The sequence below is a fragment of the Mixophyes fleayi genome, chromosome 2 (genome assembly GCF_038048845.1).
Source record: "Mixophyes fleayi isolate aMixFle1 chromosome 2, aMixFle1.hap1, whole genome shotgun sequence".
Classification (NCBI taxonomy): domain Eukaryota; kingdom Metazoa; phylum Chordata; class Amphibia; order Anura; family Limnodynastidae; genus Mixophyes; species Mixophyes fleayi.
In genome coordinates this window covers 34913895-34930389 of record NC_134403.1, presented here as the reverse complement: position 1 = coordinate 34930389, position 16495 = coordinate 34913895, and the positions used below count along the sequence as shown (strand labels likewise).

At 40.5% G+C, this 16495-nt stretch overlaps 1 protein-coding gene across 3 annotated transcripts in view; it reads right to left on the bottom strand.

Moving 5' to 3' along the window:
* Window positions 1–16495, bottom strand: part of CEP126 (centrosomal protein 126) — a 69440-nt gene that overhangs the window by 30372 nt on the left and 22573 nt on the right. For 2 of the 3 annotated variants that reach the window (XM_075198779.1, XM_075198780.1), the window contains exon 3: window positions 4387–4532. In XM_075198779.1, coding sequence (XP_075054880.1) covers window positions 4387–4532 — 146 coding nt within the window. Of the gene's footprint in view, window positions 1–4386; window positions 4533–16495 lie in introns of those variants that run through there. The other variant, XM_075198781.1, reaches the window with a different exon arrangement.

The following is a 16495-nucleotide window of genomic DNA, read 5'->3' as shown; positions in this document are numbered from 1 at the left end:
CAATTCATAAATGACATAATTTCACTTTGGTTGCTGAAAGATTGATGTTCATAGTAAAGCTGCTCCACTCAGCTGAACAGCATGCCACTTGTTATAGCGGGAGTAGGCACCCTGTGATATGCACAGCATGCCACTTGTTATAGCCGGAGTAAGCACCCTGTGATATGGACAGCATGCCACTTGTTATAGCCGGAGTAAGCACCCTGTGATATGCACAGCATGCCACTTGTTACAGCCGGAGTAAGCACCCTGTGATATGGACAGCATGCCACTTGTTACAGCCGGAGTAAGCACCCTGTGATATGGACAGCATGCCACTTGTTATAGCCGGAGTAAGCACCCTGTGATATGCACAGCATGCCACTTGTTACAGCCTGAGTAAGCACCCTGTGATATGCACAGCATGCCACTTGTTACAGCCGGAGTAAGCACCCTGTGATATGGACAGCATGCCACTTGTTACAGCCGGAGTAAGCACCCTGTGATATGGACAGCATGCCACTTGTTACAGCCAGAGTAAGCAGCCTGTGATATGGACAGCATGCCACTTGTTATAGCGGGAGTAAGCACCCTGTGATATGGACAGCATGCCACTTGTTATAGCCGGAGTAAGCACCCTGTGATATGGACAGCATGCCACTTGTTATAGCCGGAGTAAGCACCCTGTGATATGCACAGCATGCCACTTGTTACAGCCGGAGTAAGCACCCTGTGATATGCACAGCATGCCACTTGTTATAGCCGGAGTAAGCACCCTGTGATATGCACAGCATGCCACTTGTTATAGCCGGAGTAAGCACCCTGTGATATGGACAGCATGCCACTTGTTATAGCCGGAGTAAGCACCCTGTGATATGCACAGCATGCCACTTGTTATAGCCGGAGTAAGCACCCTGTGATATGCACAGCATGCCACTTGTTATAGCCGGAGTAAGCACCTTGTGATATGAACAGCATGCCACTTGTTATAGCCGGAGTAAGCACCCTGTGATATGCACAGCATGCCACTTGTTATAGCCGGAGTAAGCACCCTGTGATATGCACAGCATGCCACTTGTTATAGCCGGAGTAAGCACCCTGTGATATGGACAGCATGCCACTTGTTATAGCCGGAGTAAGCACCCTGTGATATGCACAGCATGCCACTTGTTACAGCCGGAGTAAGCACCCTGTGATATGGACAGCATGCCACTTGTTACAGCCGGAGTAAGCACCCTGTGATATGCACAGCATGCCACTTGTTATAGCCGGAGTAAGCACCCTGTGATATGCACAGCATGCCACTTGTTACAGCCGGAGTAAGCAGCCTGTGATATGGACAGCATGCCACTTGTTACAGCCGGAGTAAACAGCCTGTGATATGCACAGCATGCCACTTGTTACAGCCGGAGTAAGCAGCCTGTGATATGCACAGCATGCCACTTGTTACAGCCTGAGTAAGCACCCTGTGATATGCACAGCATGCCACTTGTTACAGCCTGAGTAAGCACCCTGTGATATGCACAGCATGCCACTTGTTACAGCCGGAGTAAACAGCCTGTGATATGCACAGCATGCCACTTGTTACAGCCGGAGTAAGCAGCCTGTGATATGCACAGCATGCCACTTGTTATAGCCGGAGTAAGCACCCTGTGATATGCACAGCATGCCACTTGTTATAGCCGGAGTAAGCACCCTGTGATATGCACAGCATGCCACTTGTTACAGCCGGAGTAAGCAGCCTGTGATATGGACAGCATGCCACTTGTTACAGCCGGAGTAAACAGCCTGTGATATGCACAGCATGCCACTTGTTACAGCCGGAGTAAGCACCCTGTGATATGGACAGCATGCCACTTGTTATAGCCGGAGTAAGCACCCTGTGATATGGACAGCATGCCACTTGTTATAGCCGGAGTAAGCACCCTGTGATATGCACAGCATGCCACTTGTTACAGCCTGAGTAAGCACCCTGTGATATGCACAGCATGCCACTTGTTACAGCCGGAGTAAGCACCCTGTGATATGGACAGCATGTCACTTGTTATAGCCGGAGTAAGCACCCTGTGATATGCACAGCATGCCACTTGTTACAGCCAGAGTAAGCACCCTGTGATATGCACAGCATGCCACTTGTTACAGCCAGAGTAAGCACCCTGTGATATGCACAGCATGCCACTTGTTACAGCCAGAGTAAGCAGCCTGTGATATGCGCAGCATGCCACTTGTTACAGCCGGAGTAAGCAGCCTGTGATATGGAGAACATGCCACTTGTTACAGCCGGAGTAGGCACCCTGTGATATGGACAGCATGCCACTTGTTACAGACGGAGTAAGCACCCTGTGATATGAACAGCATGACACTTGTTACAGCCGGAGTAAGCACCTTGTGATATGAACAGCATGCCACTTGTTACAGCCTGAGTAAGCACCCTGTGATATGAACAGCATGCCACTTGTTACAGCCGGAGTAAGCACCCTGTGATATGAACAGCATGACACTTGTTACAGCCGGAGTAAGCACCTTGTGATATGAACAGCATGCCACTTGTTACAGCCGGAGTAAGCACCCTGTGATATGAACAGCATGCCACTTGTTACAGCCGGAGTAAGCACTCTGTGATATGAACAGCATGTCACTTGTTACAGCCGGAGTAAGCACCCTGTGATATGAATAGCATGCCACTTGTTACAGCCGGAGTAAGCACCTTGTGATATGAACAGCATGTCACTTGTTACAGCCGGAGTAAGCACCTTGTGATATGAATAGCATGCCACTTGTTACAGCCTGAGTAAGCACCCTGTGATATGAACAGCTTGCCACTTGTTACAGCCGGAGTAAGCACGCTGTGATATGAACAGCATGTCACTTGTTACAGCCGGAGTAAGAACCCTGTGATATGAACAGCATGTCACTTGTTACAGCCGGAGTAAGCACCCTGTGATATGAACAGCATGTCACTTGTTACAGCCGGAGTTAGCACCCTGTGATATGAACAGCATGACACTGCCCCTGTCTCATGCAGCCCCTTCCTCAGTTATACAACCACACAAATAGACATATTGCTACTTCCCACAAGATCAGCACAATCACCCCCTGATATACTCCATGCTGTTATGATCATTCCGACTGATTGGCTACAGGTTGAACAATCTTCACCCATTTCTAAAAAGTAAATGAAATGAAAGGTGCTCTGACACTAATCTCACACCTCATTAAGAAAACTACCATATTTAGAAGTATACTTTACTTGTATACTATTTCACTAAAACTTGTTTAGTAAATTGCAAGAAAAATGTTTCGGGGCTTAAGTGTAAAAAATACCAATAAATAAATATTAACGGAAAAAAAAAACAATTTACAAACAACAATAAGCAGACAGAACACTCACTATAATACAGAGCACGCAAATGAAAAAAAGAATTCTCACTATATTAGGAAAATAGCAAAGGTCAAAAAATGGTACAGATCAAAACTTCAATGAAAAACCAATAGCAATGTAATAATTCCCAAGGATAAACATGGCAATACCTATCCTAGCCTATGCAACCAATGGCAGAGCTACCAAACCTTGTGTATTTACACATTTGTGCATAACCAGTCAACCAGTGATATATTATCCAGGTAAAAGAATGAATGGATTCACGGACAGATCAGATCCAGTAAGCTAACGTTCCAAAGTCGGTCCCAACAAAGAAGATAAAACGGTTTGGATCATTCATAAAACAATGATACAAACCCTACCATTAACATCAACAATGAACTACTTACAGGAACAACAGATTAAGGTTTTGGAATATACTTACAGTACCCAGAACTCAATATTATTGAAATTCTGTGGACAGTATCTCAGACACATAACACATACAAGAAGACCTAGGAATATATCTGAGCTATGAGTTCTGCAAGGAAGATTGGGACAAAATTCCTGAAGCAACAGTATAAAGACTTTGGAAAAAGTGGAGATGTTGCCTATAGCAACCAATCAGATTCTAGTTATCATTTTTTCAGTACATTCTACAAAATGACAGCTAGAATCTGATTGGTTGCTATAGGCAACATCTCCACTTTTTCAAACTCGCAGTTTAGTAAATATACCCCTAAGCTGGCTACAATAAACATTGCACAACTGTGGATTCTTCCAAACATAGGAGGTGTTGCTAATTACTGACTGACGGGGTGCCCAAACTTCTGCACTGACCACATTTATAGTTTTATTGTTTTAAATCTGTTAAATTCATCAAATAAATAGCATTTGTGCATTAAGATCTGTCATGTTTAAGTGTGCACCCTGCAGAGATTCAGTAAAACATGCAGATTAATCAGGGGTGCCTATATTTTTGCATAGAACTGTGAATAACTTGTCAGAAGAATTGACGCTTGTCAGTAAAATCTGAAAACACTGACCTGCTCTCCTGCGCTGCGACGGAGGCAGATGCGCCCGCTGAAACTTCTCTGTCGCCTCCTGAAGCTTTAACTTCCTCTGATGAAGAACTTCTTCTCGAAACCTCTGCTCCTTCTCCTCCTCTTCTCTGCGTCTTTCCTCAAGAGCTCTAACAAAGAAATACAAAAACAGTCAGGTTAAATAAGAGATTAAAATAGAAATGAAAATTAGTGATATTGTCAATCAGCAAAATGCCTGGAAATGACCTAGGAAAAACAATTCTTCAAATCAAGTGACCTCCTGATTGTAGAATGTAACACTACATAAAGAGATTTATTCCTAGGGAGCTTGAGTCTGTGCGCACCAGGCTTTAAAATAGCTCACGCCCTGAGTACAGCTCACCCGGTCATAAATACCTTGTAAAATAAAAACTATAAATATAATGTGGCATTTCAACAGAAGAAACTGACGGAGATGTCTCAGGGTTTAGAGCGCTAACAGATGAGGGTTGTGACGTCTTAGCCATTGACAGGAACATGCATTTTGATTCATACCTGATTGCTGATCAGATCAGCAGTTGTACATCACCAGCTTTCAAAACTACACCGTGCTGTCTTCTACTGGCGTGTTGTTATTCAAGAGGTGGAATGGCTCAGTCCATACAAGTCCACAGTACAGTATATATGAAATGATGATTGCATTGACTCATACAAGTACAGTACACATATGGAACAAGTGGTGATCATTGCACACACGTGGACTGCATATGCAAATCATTGGCAAGTTAGCAAAGAGGTGCTTAATTAATACAGGGAATGTTAAAAGACATAATTATATAGGAGTTAAGTTAACCAGACTGCTATAAAGATGCTAAACTTTCATTTAAAAGTTTTATCAGTTCCCAAATAATGTTTTTAGGATAGGACCAGATTAACTTTTTTAAGCATGAATGAAGCCATTCAAATATACTCCTAGTGCACCTACCCATTCACTTACATGGAATTGTAAGACGCAAACCTATGAGCGTTCTTTTTAGCCAGTTACCATCTCCGCATGAGGGGAATAAAAGCCTATGGCATTTTTACAAAGAGAAAAAATCCCCCAGTCTTGTATTACCCATAAAGAAAAGGTTTAAAGAGTTCCATATCTGTGAACTATTAATTAAATGTGCACATCTAAACCTATTATAACTGTTTCCTTATGCAAAATAGTTAATAGCTTTCAGAAATAGATATAGGTAAACGTTCCCAAACCCTGACAGAACAGAAGATGTTTGATATTCTGTTTGCATTTGGTGTGTAGCTGAGTGCAAGCTACTACTAATCATATTGGAAAGAGAGAGAAAGAAAGAAAGAAATAGTATTTTGTGGGCACTCTTTTATACAAATAGTTATTGTGTACTGTTATAATAAAATCAAATAAACTTTATTGTTGATTTTGTTAAAAATTGTCACAGCGAAATATTAAAATTGATTAATGTAATTTATGAACCTGTAGTAATTCAGTTAAAAGGTAGAATACTACCATGCTGGCTTGCTGCTATTAATCTATATGAATTGCGGCTGAAGAGTATAATAGAGTACACTCAATTGATATGAATCTATATCTAGGAGGTCCTATGCTAAATCTCTATTGCTATATATCAACAGGGATCCGTGATTAAGGCTAATGAATAAGGAACTGAGGTAAGTATTGATAGATCTGTGGTTCAGATAAACTGGTTGGTACGAAATATACAATTTACTCCCTTATTTGGTGTCTAAAAACCAATGTTCCTAGTTCCCACATCGATAGGTGTAGCTTAATAATGTAAAAAGCTAAAAAATTGTGGACACCTATCTGTTATAATGATGTACACGGCAAGTTTCTAAAGTGCTCCAACCTGAAATCTAAATGCTTAAATGAACCGAATCCTTATCTCCTAAATAAGCGTGTACTAACTATCAGCCTATAATAATTATTAATGAAAATAGAGCAGCGAGCTCAGCGTAACGCCGACGTGCGTTTCGATTCTGAGCTTTGACAAGGCCTTGTCAAAGCTCAGAAGCGGTGTAAAATCGAATCTGTTCTGCAAGCTACTACTCTCTGTTATCAGTTATTCTCCTTCGGCAAGTTTACAGACGAGGGAGGGGGGGGGTAAATTTATCAAGCTTCGGGTTTGAAAAAGTAGAGATGTTGCCTATAGCAACCAATCAGATTCTAGTTATCATTTATTTAGTACATTCTACAGAAAGACAGCTAGACTCTGATTGGTTGCTATAGGCAACAGCTCCACTTTTTCAAACCCGAAGCTTGATATATGTACCCCAGGAAGTCTGTTGTGCAAAGGGAAAAAAATGTCCATTCATGGGACGCAACCACCCCAAAAATGTTCGAGTTCTAATGAGCTTCAGAATGTTTTACATGAATATTTGTGAATTATATAAGTTTTATATAAGCCAACTTGTATTTTTAGTTTAGTTAACCTGCCTAGTATGCTGTCCTACCTTCCTTGGTATATCAAAATAACCCTATTTTTAAAACCTGTCTTTATTAAACAGTTATAAAGATTATATATCAGTAACCGCTAATATATACACACAAGACTGACCAACTGGAGCAGCTCAAAATGTTCTAGATGTTATGGTTTCAGAAAATATATGGGTTGCATGGTAATCATGGTAGAACAGTGCAAGATTGTACATTTCTCCTGGCGGTATTCATTTTAAATATTGTGCATATAAACAATGTTGTGTTTGGGGGTTGTGTCTGTTATTCATGTAATTGAACCCACACATATATAACATACTTGCCTACATCAAGTAGGCGACGTCCGGGAGAGGGGCGTGACTAATGGGCGGGACGCCTCGAATCACGTAATTTTGGCCCCGCGAGCAAAATTGCATTTTGTCGCGGGGGCGGGCCAAAATGATGTGATTCTCGTTGAATTGCGTCATTTTGAACAAGGGAATCAGGATGCGGGAGAAATACCAGCTCTCGCTGGAGCCCGGGAGACTGACCTGAATCTTGGGAGTCTCCCGGACTTACCGGGAGAGTTGGCAAGTATGATATATACACCTATGTGATATCACTGTACTCTGGGGACTGTAGTCTTAAAAAAACATAAGCACATTTTTACCACTTTATTTAATTTAATAAAATAGAGGTAAATGCATTTTTCATTGATTTAAAACTTCTTAAGACCAGAATTCAGTTCAATTGAGATTCAAATTAAAAGCTGAAAATGTTCTGAAAATAAAATTTATTTATACTGAGCCCCATTTAGAGTTATGAGCAAATATACACCAAGGCAAAACCATCTTACACTGCAGGGGGGGCAAATTTAAAATGTATGGACAGATTTAGATCTAGTATAATACAACAAGAAATATATAAAAGGTGAGCTCTCCTTTATATGGGGCAGCCTACAAAGGGAAACAAGAGATATCACCTTCCCCAATCATAAGAAATACTCATAAAAATAATTCACCTCAATGGGCGCTACACATTATCACCATAAATAGAATCATACTGTGAACCTGACAGTTCAATACCAACAAAAATCCAGGAAATGATCAAATATTTCTTGTTTGTGATATTGTTCAATCAGAACTTCCCGAGCATGTAAAAAAAAATATTAAATAAATATAGTGTTGTATGTAAAAGAAAACACAATCAAAAACACATTTTACTTCTTAATGCAGCCAGATGCCTGGTGGCCACGAACTGAAAAAATCCAGATCCCCCTTCCAGACATCTCCTAAATAAAATTTGGTTCTTGGCTTCAATGGAAAAAATCTCAGCATATTTGAACACTAAGGGGTATATTTACTAAACGGCGGGTTTGAAAAAGTGAAGGTGTTGCCTATAATAACCAATCATATTCTAGCTATCATTTATTTAGTGCATTCTACAAAATGAAAGCTATAATCTGATTGGTTGCTACAGGCAACATCTCCACTTCTTCAAACCCGCAGTTTAGTAAATCTAGCCCTAAATCCTAACAAATTGCCCCAAATCTGGTGTGACCGGTTCATATATAATGGTCCCTCCAGTTCACACACTTCTAATGCTCATTCCCAAGATATTTCAACCCTGTTCTTATAACTTGTTCTGTTTGTTGTTCAATATGGATTTTGGTCCCTGCATCATTGGTTCAATGGCCACCTGGCGTCCCATATTAGGTCTCAGTGCTTCCCATCCTCCACTCTCTTTACATCTTACAAAAACAAAAGACCTCACACTCTTATACTTCTATTAGAGGTACTGCATAATTTCTTGCACATTTCGGACCAGCTTATTGTATGTGTATCCTGCTTATTCTTTTTCTGTACCTCTTAGTTGTGACTTGGGCTGTTACACAGTCGTTGCCGGATTTGTATAGTGTCATTTATTATGGCCTTTTTCGGTTATTGCATTGCTGATGCAAAAAGTGTGTTTGTGCTTTTATAAATAAAGCTATTAAAAGAAAAAACCCATATTTTTCAAGTCGCCTTGAAAAAGACAGCGGCTATTTGTCCCTCCCTGGAGGAGACGTTGGAGATCTGCCTTCCAGCCTGCGCCAACATGTGATTTTTTTCTGGATTGGTGAGGATCAGTGGAGTACTTGATATATGTTCTACAGAATTGATAGTTATACGCCTGCTTCTTTTTGGAACCAAGTAAGCACATTCACAAAAGGGACACCTGGAAGAAAATGTGTTTTCATGGTGTTGCTCTATAGTCCACCTTGTATTTATTGGTGGCTGGTTACTGTTATACTTAAATCACTATAAATGGTGTGTTACATCTGTCTCCACATTAGTTTGAGCACCATCCACTTGAAAATGTGTTTTTGATTGTGTTTTCTTTTACATAATAAACTATATTTATTTAATTTTTTACATGCTCGGAGTGTTCTGATATAAATATAAATATTGGATCATTTCCAGGATTTTTATTGGTACTGAACTGTCAATTTCACAGAGTGATTCTATTTATGGTGATAATGTGTAACGCTCATTGAGGTGAATGTTTTTTATGAGATTGAGATCTAGCTCAACTCTCAATTTCAGTGTAAGAATAAAAAGCTTTTTGTTTGCTCCATGTAATAACAGTCAGCATCTGCCCCCTGCAGTTCAACATCGTTTGCCCCAGGAGCAAATTTGCTCCTTTTTATTTTTGTTTTTCTCCTTATTGTAATTGAGGCCAGGGGGTAAATGTATGAACGTGCGGGTTCTTCAACACACGCGTGTTCAGCGATTAAATTTCAAGCGGCGCTGCATTGTAAAGGGAAACTTTCCTTTACAATGCAGCGCCGCTTGAAATTTAATCGCCGAACACGCGGGTGTTGAAGAACCCGCACGTTCATACATTTACCCCCAGGTGTTCACAGAAATGATGCCTGAACTGATTTATATCAAAATCTTGTGCATTGTACTGGTATTTCTCTCCCAAACCTCTGATACTCAAAAGGGCTAAACCATGCTGGGATCACCTCTCCTACCAAAACAAAAACAAGGCACATGCTCCTAGAATGTCTGACATCAGGTAAATATTTCCAAAGTACCACGATTCATATGGCCATATAGTATGAACTGTTTATATAGACACAGCAGCAGGTACATAAACTAGAGATGCATGCTTTATTTTGTGGAGGCAGAGATCAGAACATAGATGAATCAGTCTTTGGGCTATATTTACTAAACGGCGGGTTTGAAAAGGTGGAGATGTTGTCTATAGCAACCAATCAGAGTCTAATTATCATTTATTTAGTACATTCTACAAAATGACAGCTAGAATCTGATTGGCTGCTATAGGCAACATCTCCACTTTTTCAAACCCGCAGGCTAGTAAATATACCCCTTTATCTTGAGTAGATAGTGGTAGAGTGAATCCATAAACTACAATACAACAACCCCCCAGACAGGTGGATAATATCTAAGAACCTATTTATCAAAGCATTTCTATAAATAAAGGCGTGCTCATTATATTCTACTGTGATAAGATCAGCTCTGACCTGGGATATACCTGCATGTCATACTTACATATAACGGAAAAACATCCTTATTCCTAAAGTGGAATTGCTGTCTAATCAGTGTGAATATAGATTTGACCTCTCTTCCCGCCCAATAGAAGGGTTTTAAGGTTACAGTCAGATAGTTAGTTTTGGGACTCATAATGGGTTGTTGGGACCTAATAGGTATGTGGCCATGTTTTCATTGCAGTCATTTGCTGCATAATCGGGAGAGGACGAGTCCCCCTCAGTTATGTAATAACTCACAGGACCCTCGCAGTGAGGGATCTATCTCAGTTGTCCTCCTTTAGACCTCACCACCTCTGCACTGTGACAAACACGGACGCCAGGCAATACAGCTGACAGACTGCACAAGTTACCCCAATGCATAGGCCGTCTCAGAGAGATAAGACTAAGGGGTATTTTTACTAAACTGTTTGAAAAAGTGGAGATGTTGCCTATAGCACCCAATCAGATTCTTGCTGTCATTTTGTAGAATGTACTAAATAAATGATAACTAGAATATGATTGGTTGCTATAGGCAATATCTCCACTTTTTGCAAAACCACAGTTTAGTAAATATAACCTAAATCTAGGAATTTGCTGTCCCACAAAAAGAGGAAACAACAGTGTTGATTTTAAGAAATAGCTGCGCTGGGACCTATACCAGCCATTGTAATTTATCTGACTGGAGACATATCAGGGGGATGGATGGACGGACAAAATGCTGCAGAGTGTGTGGATCAATAGGGAATACCGGGGACTCTCCCAAGTTTCTGCTGATACCTGAATGCTTGCTATAAGTGTCAGTTATGCCTAGGGCAGTGGTCAGGGAACAGGGGTAAATTACCCCAAATGGGGTAAAAATGAAATTCCTGGAGGTAATGCTGCTGATTCACATGCTGTCAGTTGGATTGTAGACCCCTTTAAATGTGAAATTACTGTTGTACCAGAAGAGCCTCAAGGGTTGGCAGAGGCACTTCTTGAGTTTCGATGCAATAATGAAGCATGTATTGCATTTGAAAACAAAGCAGATCTGTCATATTTTTGGATGTCAACAGCTGCAAAGTCATTCAAAATTGCACATGAGGAGGGAGTCAAAAAGTTGCTGCCTTTTACAACAACCTACCTTTGCGAACAAGGATTTTCCACTCTAACGAACGTAGAAACAAAGCAGAGAATTTGATTGGACGCTGAAGACTGTATCCAAATTGCTCTGACATCAACATGCCTCAATGTTGATGCTCTCGTATCAAAAATGAAGCAACATCATATCTCCAAAACCTGAAGTTTTGAAGTTGAAGCTTTCAAACAAATTTTGAATAGATTCAATAAAATTTTGAATTCCAATAATTAATAATATATGATTTCCTTCCTTTAAAATCAAGGGGGTAACGTCGGTGTATCTAAATATATTTGGGGGTAAAAGGTAAAAAAGTTCCCTGACCCCTGGCCTAGGGTATTTGGAAGTGGGGGTCCACAAGGCTTAAAAAACATCCCTATTTATGCAGGAAATCATGTGATTACTGGATGCTGCCTCCAGAATAGCCCATCCCAATTGAGTCCTTGATTGGCTGCCATGTAAACAACATTACACTGTATGTACCTGTAACTTTATTTGAACCATTCACTGTGCCATTTAAAGACGTCAGCATGTTTTGATAACCGCAATACATTGTCATGATCATGATCACGTCATCACTTTCGCTATATGGAACTGTCCACTTTCAGAGCCCTCGCAGTTAGTGTAGACTGATATCTCACATGGCAAGAATGAGCATTTTAATGTTTTGTTCCATGTATGAGAGAGTAGTTTTATGGAAGAGCTAAATGATATTGGGTTTTCAGCTCCAGCTTCAGGTTCTGAAGCTTCAGGAACCCATAAACTCTGCCATTAACTAATACCAGCATTCCAATGGGTATGAGTGAATAATTAGTAGCGTAAGGTATGCTAAATATACGTATAAACATTCTATTAATAATAGTAGCATTCTGTTATGAGAGAAGCTCTGACTCACTGTGACAAACATTCAGTTGTCACTGTTCATTCTACATGGTAGATTTTTATGTTTATCTTCCAACTGCCTGAATCAAAGCCAGGATTAATTCCAGAGTAACTTAAAATTTTAGCGTCTGGGGTGTGAAACAAAAATGCCAGTACCTTAGCCCTCTATTTTAACCAAATCAACCTAAAATATTCATAAACTGCGCCCCCTTCAGCGTTGCGCCCTGGGCGGTCGCCCCCTATTGCACAACCCTAGTGTCACGAACACCAGTCATGACTGGCGGAACCTTAATTAACAATGAATACACTTTTTCTACCACCACAAAATATTTATTATGGTGACCTTACGTTCACCAGAACCACTTATTAATGTTTCACACTTAAATCACATACACACGTAGCATGAGCCTCCCTGGGCTTCGTAAATTCACAAAGAATCACGGAGAACACACTAGATTATATTTATTTAATCTGAAAAATGTTTCCAAGGCTTATTGACAAAAATTAAAAACAAAGGCATACAATATGTTTACACAAATGAGTTTCAGAAAATAAAATAGTAAATAGAGTCCCTACTTACAAGTTCAGGAATTGGCGTGTGAGGAGTACATATTGAGAAGAATGGCACAAAGAAATGAACACTGTACTACTGATGCAAGGGATTTTTAAACCATTTCTTGTTGGCTTTTCACCCCCACCTTAGGAAGTTTATTTTCATCTAAGATAGATGGATGCCCAGAGTGACATAGGGCTTTTGAAGTAAATTATGGATGCCAGTACTGCCAGGGAGCGGAGTATCACTCTGCTGTCCCTTCAAAGTTATCTTGATGTGAGTGAGTTCTCTGTACAGCGCTGCAGAATTAGTGGCGCTATATAAATAAATGGTAATAATAATAAAGATAATAATAGTGTAGGGTTCCTCTAGAAGCTGCTATTTTTGTAGTCTAATTCTGAAATAGCATAATAATGCACCAGTACAAAATACTTGTCGGTAATATGTTTTAATACCTTCGTCAGTAAACAACACTTCTATGAAAGCAGGGGGTATAGCAGACAGACCACCATGCCTAGATATAGAGTTGCTAGCAAAATGCTACGAAAAGAGACGTGGGGTGGCTTATAGAAAATCCAGAATGAAGGATTATATTGCTGAGAACATTCATTCTGTTTTAATTGCTCAGGATGTTGCACACATACCATCATATTATATTATGATATAATATTTGTTTATTTCCAACATTTTTGATGCAAATGCACCTGTCATGTGACTTAAAGGGACCCCCTCAAGCAGATGACTGTCAGGGCTCTTTCCTCTGTCATTCAAGAGATAAAAAACCCTACTCCATCCCTCACCAAACCCCCTTTTTGGCTAGAACTGCTCTGATACAAGCAAATGAACTTGGGAAAGTAAAAATGACATCTAATATGATGGTTGCTGTGGCTCGTCCAATCAAGTGGCTCCTTTTATTTTCGGTGTCTGAGCTTACAGGCATGCCTGAGAATAGAGTTGTGGATGTGAGGTGGATAATGAGGGTAATCCGAGGGAGTCCTGCCAAATCACTGATGAAGGAACCTGATCCTTTGAAGCTTCTCCTCCCTATAAAAGGTCAACATCACTTTTTCATTTTATTTTGTTAAAATAGGAGTAACAATTCCAGCCTGATGTTGGCACGCACATCTAAGTAACTATTGAGTGAGATCATATCCATGCTTTATTTACACAAATCTTGTTTTTTAATTTGTACATTGAGAAAACATTATTATCCGTCAGCACAACTAGGATATATGTTTAATAACCAATACCAGACAGAACGAGCTGCAGAGTATGTACACAAACAACCAGGAGTGGTGTATACAAGCAGCAATTACAATGTGACTCAGTAAAAGCGCTGAAACATATTTCTCCTGCAATTAGATGTCTATAATTATATTTACCTACATCGCTTATTTCCTAATTGCCTTAAGAGTTTGTTCTATGAAATGCCTGGAGCAAAAATCCCAATTGAAGAAAATGACAGCTGTAACCAAACATGATTTACCCTATCACATAACTATCACCAGGAGGATTAAGGAAAGCTCTGATATAAGTCACGTGAACAAACACCCTGTACACCGTGTTCTATGACTGTATGAGTAATGTGTAGCCTGGCAGTCTAGTTTATTTATAAACAAAGACAAACCAGCATTTGCTTTAGTTGTATGTGACAATATTTATCGTATAAAGGAAGTTATTGCAGTAATTATTTGTGTCTTTAAATATTTACTGGACTGGAATGCTTGCTTTTAGGAATATGATTTAGGCTCGCACTAGACCTTACTTAAGCTGGGTACACACTACAAAAACTTTAGACCAATTTGTTGTCTCTAACGATTGTATAAACGACTGAAGTCCCGATCAGACTGCTGATTCAGGTGTACACACTATACCCAATGACCTTCAGATCTCTGCTCTTCATCTGTCATAACCAATGGCTACAAGTGACAGCTGCCCTGGGTGTCAGCGGGTAAAGCAAAATGCTCAATGAACTTTGTAAGATTCAGAAGCTAAGATGTTAATTTTCACACTGCTACATAAGATAACAGTGTTTCAGCAAAGGCTGACTGCAGGTCAGACACCAGCTCCATACTCATCATTTTTTTATATAGCGCCACCAATTCCGCAGCGCTGTACAGAAAACTCATTCACATCAGTCCCTGCCCCATTGGAGCTAACAGTCTAAATTCCCTACTATAGACACACACACACACACACACACACACACACAGACAGAAAGACAAACAGAGAGGGAGAGACTGTCAATTTTGATAGCAGTCAATTAACCTACCAGTATGTTTTTACTCATATTTGTTTTAACCGCTGATACTGATAATCATACCAGCACCTGTGACTTACAATCCAAACTCTGTATCAAGAGTATAATTTATACGCTTCAGTAACTTCTAATGCGCTATACACTTCCTTCGTGCTCAGATCTCCTGCTCTAAATACGCTGCTGCCCTGTCTGTTAATGTAGTTATTCCTGACAGTTCTCACTAGGAGCCCGGTTAACCCGTTCATTGCTGGCCTAAGTTACCTAAAATTACCTTTGAGGGAGTGAAGATCTTCCAGCAGGATGGGTGTTCAGCTGGGAAGGGGTTAACACGTGCATCGCAGCTCAAGTATGTGAGGACCAGCATGGGAACTATTCCTATGTTTGTTGCACTTTGCATTGCAGACAAGGAACAGAACAGCATGTGTTGGGCACAGTGACAGGCTACATGCATGTAAGAATACATAAGCGGTGGAAAGGGCTGCACAGACACGGTGACAGGCTGCTAACTCTCTCTCTGGGCAGACAGTGATTGGAACGACAAAAATCAAACACTGTGACCAATCAAATGAAAGTACACACACTCACACGATATCTGACCAAACGGCCGGATGTCGACTGATTAATCCAATTATTGGACGAAAAACCTGTAGTGTGTACCCAGCTTTACAACGCACACATCAAAACACACTTTCACCAGTGCACCTGGATTGTTCGCCCTGAGTTTTTCATCGAGAGACCTCTGTAAACTAGAAGTGCATCAAAGTGTCCAGAGATGCAGAAAGATCTCAAGAGGTGTGTGGTGTAAAAGTGTAAACAAGACATCAATGTCCAATCTTCTACCACCTAAGATGCACTTCCTTCATTAAATAATATTTTCAGTTTTTCTCCATAAATACTGCTAGTCTTAAATGAATTATGAAAGTGAGGGGACTTTGGGATTGGTTTTAGTATAGGAACATTGTACATTGCTTGGAGCTTGCCTAAATCTGTGCCCTCTCCCCTCTTTTATCTGATTTCAAAAATCTCGCTCAACAAAATCAAATCTTATTTTTGGACTCCTCCGTAAAGCTAGGTACATTGGTGTGTCTACTCTGTACTGTGTATGGAACGCCTTCAGTCTGCCTAACGCCTCCCGTTGGGCCTATCCAAACCTCTGCTCTTCCGCAAGCGCTGCCATCTTGCTTTGTACACCTATTTAGGAACACATGCGTGGTGTGTGATGGGATCAAAGCAGCTTCTGCGCTGTGTCTCGGCAGTATAGTGAGTGATGAAAAGGTTTACAACATAGACTAATTTAGGCTGGTTACTCACTGCTGAAGGGAAAATACCAGTGAACACAG